Here is a 9,994-nt window from a genome sequence, read left to right as displayed (position 1 = left end):
CTGTAAAATTGGCCTACATACTATTTGTCTTTTTCTACCGTGGAAATCAATGTTTGCAATTTTCTTACATTTTTCAAAATATCTTCTTTCGTACAGTTTCTTATGTTGAACAAAAAAGAAGATAATTATTTTCTTAAAAATCGTCTGGACTATTCCTTCATGTTTTGCGAAATAAAGGATTATGCAATAATTGCATTGCATTCTTCTGCCAGCAGAGAGCGTGTCATGCTGTCAAATAAATGTTTGACCCCTCTTGCGTCTGTTCAGTGTTCACCAAATGCTCACTTTCTTCATTCGCATGTCGTGGACAAGAGTTTCTCCATTACTGGAGTGCATTGACCGAGTCACACACTACGAAGTCCCGTGTAGTTTTACACGGGAGTCCAGTCTATTTTTGTAAGAGCAGTGTTATACTATTTTACTACTACTTTAATACTATTCGCCTATAAAAGAAATATTAGGCCGACTAAAAAAATCCAATGACATGTGACGTATGATATGATCTGAAAGTGAAAGTCTGTAGTTATAACCTTGTGGATTATCTCTGGAGAGTCAATCTGGAATGAACTCAGGACTGTAAAGACGCAGAGACTGTAGGTGAGTACAAAATCCAGATGGTGAAAAATCTTTACGTGGCAACTCTGCTGTTTACGCCTGTACGGTATTTACTAAGAATGCATGACATTTTACATCAATATAAGCCATTGCATGCGTGTTTTAAGCATTTTACTGATAAAACGCCGTTTATTATAGACATTATTCGTCTGATGTTGTAGAGTATTTAATTTATAGCGTTTCTTCATTTACATTGAGGTAAATTAGATTTTATTTTAGCTCATTCCTTCATTTTAATGTTTCCTATATTGTTTACCACGCTATATTAGATATGTCTGAAATCGCATGACTTAAAAACAACATTAGCACTTTTTATCTTAATTGTATGTAAACTTTGAGATATAATTTAGAATTTACAAAGAATACTTTACTATTAAGGAAAAAGTCTGAATGTGCAAATATAAACCGACTTCACCTCAAACTTGTGTACAACATGTGGAAAATACGTTTCATTATTTTATGAATGAGTGTTTTGCTTTCTTTATTATTCATCTTGTGGTTTGCGGTTGTATCTGTCACATATGAGTCATTTCAACGCTTCTAAATGAATGTGCGGCTTACTGTATTGTAAACTCTCGATTTTTAATACGATTGAAGAGATAGGTCACCCGAATGGAAAATGCTGTCATCATAATTTGCTAATCATTCACTTGTCGCAAACCTGTTTCAGTTTCTTTCTTCTGTTGAGACGAAACAAGATATTTAGAAAAATGCGCATTATAACTTGTAACCATTGCAATTCATAATATTTGTTTTGTCTACTGTGAAAGTCAATAATTACAGGTTTCCTTACTGTGGAAGTCAATAGTGACAGGTCATATATATTTTAAATATCTTCTTTCTTCAAATATTTCTTTCTTATGTTGAAGAAAAAAGAAGATATTTTGACAAATGTTAGAAACCTGTAAATATAGTATTTTCTTTCCTACTGTGGAAGTCAATGGTTACAGGACTCTATAATTTTGCAAAATGTATTCTTTTTTTTTTTTTTTTTTTTTTTGAAGAAAAAAGAAGATATTTTTAAAAAAAATGATAGAAACCTGTAAAAAAACGCCTTTATAAGATTTGTTTTTCTTACTGTGGATATCAATGGTGATGGGTCAAATTCTTCAAAATATCTTCTTTTGTACAGTTTTCTTATGCTGAATAAAAACAAGATATTTAGAAAAATGAGTAAAACCTGTGACCATTTACCTTCATAATATTTGTTTTTCCTACTCTGGAAGTCAATGGTTACAAGTTTTTAACATTTTTCTTCTTTCACACAGATTCTTATGCTAAACACAAAAGAAGATATTTCGAAAAATGCGTAAAACCTGTAACCATGGACTTCCACAGTAGAATTGGAGTTCAGTGGTTACAGATTTTACGCATTTTACGCAAAATATCTTCTTTTGTACAGTTTCTTTCTTAAGCTGAACAAGAAAGAAGATATTTAGAAAAATGCATAAAACCCGTAACCATTGACCTCCATAGTATTATTATTTCTCCTACTGTGGAAGTCAATGGTTACAGATTTCTAACATTTTTCAAAATATGTTCTTTCGTACAGTTTCTTTTGCTGAACACAAAAGAAGATGAAGATTTAGAAAAATGTGTATAATTTGTAACCACTGACCTCCATTTCCACTGTGGAAGTCAATGGTTGCATGTTTCTAACATTTTTCAAAAAATCTTCTTTTGTACAGTTTATTTCTTATGTTGAACAAAAAAAGAAGATGTTTAGAAAAATGTTAGAAATCTGTAACTATTAACCTCCATAGTATTTGCTTTTCTTACTGTGGAAGTCAATGGTTACAGGTTTCTAACATATTTCAAAATACTTTCTTTCATACAGTCTCTATCTTATGCCGAACATAAAAGAAGATATTTAGAAAAATGCATAAAACTTGTAACCACTGACCTCCATCCCTACTGTGGAAGTAAATGGTAGAATACTAGATATGCTAGAAACCTGTAAAATTGGCCTACATAGTATTTATTTTTCCTACTGTGGAAGTTAATGTTTACAATTTTTTAAAAATTTTCAAAATATCTTATTTGGTACAGTTTGTTATGTTGAACAAAAAAGAAGATATTTAGAAAAATGCATAAGACCTGTACACATTGACCTCAATAATATCTGTTTTTCCTACTGTGGAAGTCAATGTTGACATGATTCTAGAATTTTTCAAAATGTCTTCTTTTTTTGTTCAGCACAAGAAAGAAACTCATAAAGGTTTGGAATAAATTGAGCGCAAATAAATATTGAGTATTTGTTAATTTTTGGGTGAACTATCCCTTTAAGAGGGACATTATGTTTCCATCCAGACATGTGAATTAGATTTATTGTCATCTGCTAATTTCAATCTACTTTAAACCATCATAAAAGTAGTCCACGTGTACACAGATGGTCAAGTGTCAGTGTTTTAAGGTCCTGTATGAATTATTCCTTGCAGACTCTGTTAAATGCCTGCTCAGCTTTTTGTAAACCATTGACTAAAGAGTTTCTGCCTACTGTTTATTTTCTACTACTTCCTCATAAACGAGTTTCACTTCTTATGCAAATGCTTGTCAATTCTTTTGCAGAATCAAAACCATGAATGCTGTAAATGCAGTGCAACTGTTCCTACTGGTTTGGAGCTTTTCTACTGTGTGCCATGGAGATACGGGTAAGGAATTTTAATAGAGGTAGAATATCTAGGTCACTGGCAAGCTTTTAGGATCTTGATGATTTAAATAGTCATTATAGCAATAATGAAAGCAATAAGTTCTTTTTTCTTATAACTTTGCACACACTTTCTTATGGTAAACAACAATGTGTTCATACAGATAAGCAATCAAGACTTGAATGTTTTTCATACTTTTATCTGATTGCTCATGTTTGTACATGTGATTACAAGAAAACATGATAAGATATCACTCAGAGTCTGCATAGTGTTGCATATATTATTAATATGATCGTGTTCATGCAAGCTTTAATTCATAATACATTCATAGAGAATGATTTTGGAAAAAAACTGACATTGCAATGTTTTGTTGTCCTGATATACACTCACCGGCCACTTTATTAGGTACACCTTACTAGCACCGTGTTGGACCCTCTTTTGCCTTCAGAACAGCCTTAATCCTTCGTGGCATAGATTCAACAAGGTACTGGAAATAATTCCTCAGAGATTTTGCTCCATATTTACATGATAGCATCACACCGTTGCTGCAGATTTGTCAGCTGCACATCCATGATGTCAATCTCCTGTTCCACCGCATCCCAAAGGTGCTCTATTGGATTGAGATCTGGTGACTGTGGAGGCCATTTGAGTACAGTGAACTTATTGTCATGTCCAAGAAACCAGTCTGAGATGATTCACGCTTTGTGACATGATGTGTTATCCTGCTGGAAGTAGCCATCAGAGGATGGGTACACTGTGGTCATAAAGGGATGGACATGGTCAGCAACATTACTCGGGTAGGCTGTGGTGTTGTTACAATGCTCAGTTGGTACTAATGGACCCAAAGTGTGCCAAGAAAATCTCCCCCACATCATTACACCACCACCAGCCTGAATGGTTTATACAAGGCAGGATGGATTGATGCTTGCATCTTGCAGACACTTATTTCTGACCCGACCATCTGAATGTCACATCAGAAATGGAGACTCATCAGAGCAGGCAACATTTCTCCAATCTTCTATTGTCTAGTTTTGGTGAGCCTGTGTGAATTGTAGCCTCAGTTTCCTATTCAGGAATGGCCCCCTGTGTGGTCTTCTACTGCTGTAGCCCATCTGCCTCAAGGTTGGACGTGTTGTTGTGTGTTCAGAGATGCTTTTCTGCAGACCTCGGTTGTAACGAGTGCTTATTTGATTTACTGCTGCCTTTATCAGCTGGAACCAGTCTGGCCATTCTCCTCTGACCTCTGGCATCAACAAGGCATTTGCGCCCACAGAACTGCCGCTCACTGGATATTTCCTCTTTTTCTGATCATTCTCTGTAAACCCTAAAAATGATTGTGCGTGAAAATCCCAGTAGATCAACAGTTTCTGAAACACTCAGACCAGCCCGTCTGACACCAACAACCATGCCAAGTCACTTGCATCACCTTTCTTCCCCATAACGATGCTCGGTTTGAACTGCAGCAGATCAACCATTGACCATGTCTACATGCCTAAATCCATTAAGTTGCTGCCATGTGATTGGCTGATTAGAAATTTGAGTTAACGAGCAGTTGGACAGGTGTACCTAATAAAGTGGCCGGTGAGTGTATATTGAGATATGAATATTGAAGAGGCTACATAGAGAAATGGCTAAGAGGCTAAACCAGAGACATGTTTCAGTGATGCAAATATTAAACAAAAAATATAAACAAGGCAAGAAGTTGTTCCAACATCTTCTCATTTATTTTCCCAATCACAACATACCTTCTTGACATTTTGACAGTGTAGATTTGATTTTGATTAACAAAGAATACCGCGTCCTTGTTCACCCCCTGGGCGATGCGGTGGCGCAGTGGGTTGCATGTTTGCCTCACAGCAAGGTCGCTGGTTTGAGCCTCAGCTGGGCCAGTTGGCATTTCTGTGTGGAGTTTGCATGGTCTCCCCATGTTCACGTGGGTTTGCTCCGGGTGCTACTAGGTATGCTAAAATTGACCATAGTGTATAAGTGTGTGTGTGTGATTGAGTGTGTATGGGTGTTTCCCATGCACATTCTGGAGGGGCAAAAAAAAGTGAAATAAATGGATGTAAAATAAAACGGTGCATTCTTTATAGATATAACGGTCACACTTTACAATAAGGTTCATTAGTTAATGTTAATTAATGCATTTACTAACATGAACAAATAATGAACATTACATATACTACTGTATTTGTTCATGTAAGTTAAGGTTAGTTAATGAAAATACAGTAGTTCATTGTTAGTTCATGACATGTTAACTCATGGTGCATTAACTAATGTTAACAAGTATGGACTTGGATGTTAATAATGCATTTGTAAATGTTCTATTATGATTAATAAATGCTGTACATGTGTTGCTCATGATAAGTTCATGTTAGTAAATGCATTAACTAATGAACCTTATTGTAAAGTGTTACCGATATAATAAATCTTTTCTAAACTTCCAAACGTTTTTATGTGCTCAAATGCTTTACATTCTTTTAAAGTTCTCACACAGTGAAACACATGGAAGTGATTATGGAACTTTCACTTCAATATGGTTAAACTGGTTGGCTTTTGCTCGACTGAAATGCAGACTCAACACTGCAGATCTTGTGATGTGACTATTGTAGATGCACTAATTGTGCTATAGATGCTTGATCAATATATTGTGCTGCCATAAAACTATTAGTAGACATCTGATACTAATCCAACAATCTAAATGAGTGCCTCATGCTGTAAATAGCAACATGTACAAACAAATAAAACAAGCAAAAACACAATGCAGTGGTTTAATAAATATGAACCAGTAACTCATGTGTGTGTATTAAATGTCGTTTTTCAGGTGTCTGCAGTGTGAGCTGTGATGATGTGACTGGAACTGTGGGAAATGAAGTGACTCTCACCTGCAGAGTCTCTGAAAAGTGCAAAGAAGACTGCATTAAAATGTTTAAGTTTCTGTATCCTGAGAACTATAAAAACTCAGAAATCTGTAGACAAAAGTCTCCTGGCGGATCCTGTGAAAAGGAGAACATCTTCACATGCAGATACACTCCAGATGCAGCAATAAATGAAACAATCCGATTCTTTATGCAAACCAGGTCTTCACCAGTAAAAGGGAAATTCACAGTGGAGATATCAGGTACTGCATGTACTGTTGTTTATAAATCATATCGTTTATAATTGTAATTGAACATTAATTTTCAATCAAACATCTAATATTGACTTCAAATCATTTAGCAGGTCTTATGAAATCAACAGCTGATACTGAAGCTCTCATCAATGAAGGTAAAATGATTGTAACTCCATTTTTGGACACATGAAACTGCTCTTGAGTCTGTGTTCAGCATTGTAAATTCACTTTAGGATCGTTTATTTTAAACTTTAAGGTCTAAGAAAGTAGTTAAGTTAGTTTTTAAAGTAAGAAACATCTCTATACACCCAAATAAAAAAATGCTGGGTTGTTTTAACCCGATGTTGGGTCAAATATGGACAAAACAAACCTTTGGGTTACAAAGTACCATTTAAATTCAATTAAAAAAATCTAAATTTATTCGAGGGCAGCACAGTGGCTTAGTGGTTAGTGCTGTCATCCCACAGCAAGAAGGTCACTGTTTCGAGTCCCAGCTGGGTCAGTTGGTGTTTCTGTGTTGGGTTTGCATGTTCTTCACATGTTGGCGTGGGTTTCGTCCGGGTGCTCCAGTTTCCCCCACAACTCCAAAGACATGCGCTATAGGTGAATTGGGTAAGCTAAATTGTCTGTAGTGTATGTGCGTGAATGAGAGTTTATGGGTGTTTCCCAGTGATGGGTTGCAGCTGGAAGGGCATCCGCTGTGTAAAACATATGCTGGATAAGTTGGCGGTTCATTCCGCTGTGCTGACCCCATATAAAGGGACTTATTCTCAGATAATATGCGAGTATGATATTAAACTACTATAATCATAAATAACCTTTGTGCGTGATCAGTGTCAAATCTCGTAATACATATTTGCTGTTTCTCAATTGTGAAGAAATCAATTAGAGTCTAATTATATAATCAAAAAGTCACAGATTATGATGTTGCTTGAACTCATTTTAATTAGTCGGTGAGATTTATTTTATTATTATTATTATAATGCACAAATGGACTTGATGTTTTAAGGAGGACCTATTATGCAAAAATCGCTTTTTAAACACAGTTGTGTGGCAGCAGTGTGTTAATATAATCAGCATCTAATAATAAAAAAGTATTCATTGTATTTTCCATAATCAGACTTGATTAAAACAGTCTGCAGAAACACTTGATTGACATTCTCCCTTTGTACGTGTCGTCAGGGGGAAAAGGCTCGCCCACTAGTGACCATCTTTCCCTCATTAGCGTAGAACACAGGTGTCAAACTCAGTTCCAAAAGGGCCGCAGCTCTGCACAGTTTAGTTCCAACCCTAATTAAACACACCTGATCAAACTAATTGAGTCCTTCAGGCTTGTTTGAAACCTACAGGTCAGTGTGTTGAAGCAGGGTTGGAATTTCGGCCCTCCAGGAATTGAGTTTGACACCCCTGGCGTAGAACATCAGTCTTGTTTTAAAACTGCCCATATGCTGACACACAGTCATCCGTAGCTCTGCCCTCTTCTGAAAAGAGCACAATCTCATTTGAATTTAAAGCGACAGTCACCGAAGTGACACAATTAGGATCAAAGCCTAAAAGGGTCAGTCTCAGAGAGTTATAAAACATTATCTGTGGTGTATTTTGAGCTGAAACTTCACATACACATTCTTAGGGACATCAGAGACTTGTTTTACATTGTCGTGAATTCGACTTCTTATCAATTAGAAATGATCAGACAGGAGGTTTTGAATATCAGAAAATAGACTTTATTCTCTATAATAAAGCCGAGAAAGAACAGAGCAGACCCCAGAGCATTCTGAAGTCTCTCCTGGACACTTCCTATCTCTGGTTCTCTCTTTCCAAAGTCTCTCCTGCTCCCTCTAAAGTTTCTGTGTTTCCAAAATCTTTATACGGTTATTTGACACACCCCTAGGTGTCTATTTTAACTCTTGACCATTTTTGAATAGGTTTTCTAGTCTAAGGGGTCCTGCTATTCTTGGCTCTCAGCCCACTAGCTCATGTCAGCAGAGATGTTACAGGTCTATGTCAGCAAAGCATAAATGCAATTTATGCAAAGGAACTAAGTGTTTACATAAATTGTCATGATAGGACAATAACTTGATAATATGTTACTCACTCTAACTTCTGACACATATACCTTCATACAAGTATTTAGCATATATAATCAGTGCTTTACATATTTAGTTATACACAATCAGTCATTCAGTCATTCTTCTGCTAGTGTTGCTCCTGTGCAGACAGACACATCACTGTATTTTTAACACACGCTGGCATGTTTGCTGCAAACACTTCATACATTTTGAGAAGAGAAAATTAACTGCTTTACACTTAGATACTTCACACTGAGAGAATAGAAATCTTCTTCAACATCTTGTATGTGGCATAACAGGTCTCCTTTTAGTCAGTTTAATTGACAGTTGAAATTACTTCTAAAGTTGATTCAACATTTAAACATTTTCAGTGTTGAATATTTGCAGTACAAAGTTCTTTATTATTGATTAATGATTTTTAAATTGACCTTTTCAGAAGCGCACAAATACATGGGCACATCAGAAACCCGTAAAGAAGAAAAACAAGATCGTGGATTTCAGCTTGCTGTTATTCTCGCGGTGGTGAGCTGCTTCATCATCATCATCATCGTTGTTATTTTCAAAGTGAAGAAAAGTGAAAGCACACGTCCAAGACTCGGACAAAAGGAAAACAGCGACACACTTCTACACAATGTTTAACAGCTCTGAGTTTTGTTTGGCATTTGACATGTTTTACTTACTGTGACCTTTAGCTGCTGAATTATATAATCATAGCTTCTCACTTTATATGGATTTCTGTGAAATGTAAATGATTGACCTGCTTGGTTAGTGTGTGTATATACTGTATATGTGTGAATCCATTTTCTTTTTATTAAAGAGACTGTAGTTTTAATAAACATATTCACAATTTAATCCCAACTCAGGTGGATCCAAAGCCAACATTCCTTTCTCTGTTAAACAAGAAAGAATAAGATAAGAAAAAAATACTATGGAAACCAAAAGCTAAATCTTGCCAACATTCTTCAGAATATCTTCTTTCATGTTTAATTGAAGACTCAATAAAGGTTTGGATCCACTTTTTTTAAAGGCCTGTAAAATGTGACCTCTCCTTTATTCTGACTTGTAGATGCAGTTAAACCCATAAGTTTACATACACTTTAAAAAACGTAACATAACCATTTAAAAAAAAATGTCTGATGGTAAATTATACTAAACGTTTACTATTTTAGGTCTGTTAATATTACCTAAATGGTTTATATTTGCTAAATGCCAGAATAATGAGAGAATTTTTTACTAATTTCTAGACAGTCAGAAGTTTAAACACATTTCCTTGGTATTTTTTAGCTTTGCTTTTTAAACTGTATAACTTTGGTCAAATGTTTTGGGTATCCTTCCACAAGCTTCTTACAACAGTTTGAAGGAATTTCCTCCTGACAGAATTGTCTTGCTCTTACAAGCTTTTTCAACTCTGCCCACAAATTTTCTATAGGATTGAGTTCAGGGCTTTGTGATGGCCACTCCAAAACATTTACTCTGTTGTCCTTAAAGCACATTTGAACTAATTTGGCAGTATGCTTAGGGTCATGGTCTGTTTGGAAGATCCATTTGTG

At 35.6% G+C, this 9,994-nt stretch overlaps 1 protein-coding gene across 3 annotated transcripts; it reads left to right on the top strand.

The window, feature by feature from the left end:
* Window positions 1-359: 359 nt before the first annotated feature.
* On the top strand, window positions 360-9,499 carry LOC562542 (uncharacterized). 3 transcript variants are annotated; one of them, NM_001327878.1, is made up of 5 exons: window positions 360-597; window positions 3,184-3,266; window positions 6,088-6,384; window positions 6,486-6,530; window positions 8,881-9,499. In NM_001327878.1, the coding sequence occupies exons 2-5, from the start codon at window positions 3,194-3,196 to the stop codon at window positions 9,081-9,083; spliced, it is 618 nt and encodes a 205-aa protein (NP_001314807.1). In that variant the 5' UTR covers window positions 360-597; window positions 3,184-3,193; the 3' UTR covers window positions 9,084-9,499. The 3 variants fall into 3 exon arrangements, with proteins under 3 accessions (NP_001314807.1, NP_001314806.1, NP_001314805.1); NM_001327877.1 differs by having other exon boundaries at window positions 6,483-6,530; NM_001327876.1 differs by having other exon boundaries at window positions 6,088-6,393; window positions 6,483-6,530.
* Window positions 9,500-9,994: the final 495 nt, after the last annotated feature.

Source organism: Danio rerio, chromosome 12 (assembly GCF_049306965.1).
Source record: "Danio rerio strain Tuebingen ecotype United States chromosome 12, GRCz12tu, whole genome shotgun sequence".
Taxonomy (NCBI): domain Eukaryota; kingdom Metazoa; phylum Chordata; class Actinopteri; order Cypriniformes; family Danionidae; genus Danio; species Danio rerio.
Note: the sequence above shows the minus strand (reverse complement) of the source record. Positions and strands in the feature narration are given on the sequence as shown.

Excerpts from the sequence above, each read along its gene's own strand:
- LOC562542 (NM_001327876.1), top strand. The coding sequence starts at position 3,194 with ATGAATGCTGTAAATGCAGTGCAACTGTTCCTACTGGTTTGGAGCTTT. Across the intron at positions 3,267-6,087 it reads TGTGTGCCATGGAGATACGG|GTGTCTGCAGTGTGAGCTGT; the intron begins GTAAGGAATTTT and ends GTCGTTTTTCAG. Across the intron at positions 6,394-6,482 it reads GGAGATATCAGGTACTGCAT|CAGGTCTTATGAAATCAACA; the intron begins GTACTGTTGTTT and ends CAAATCATTTAG.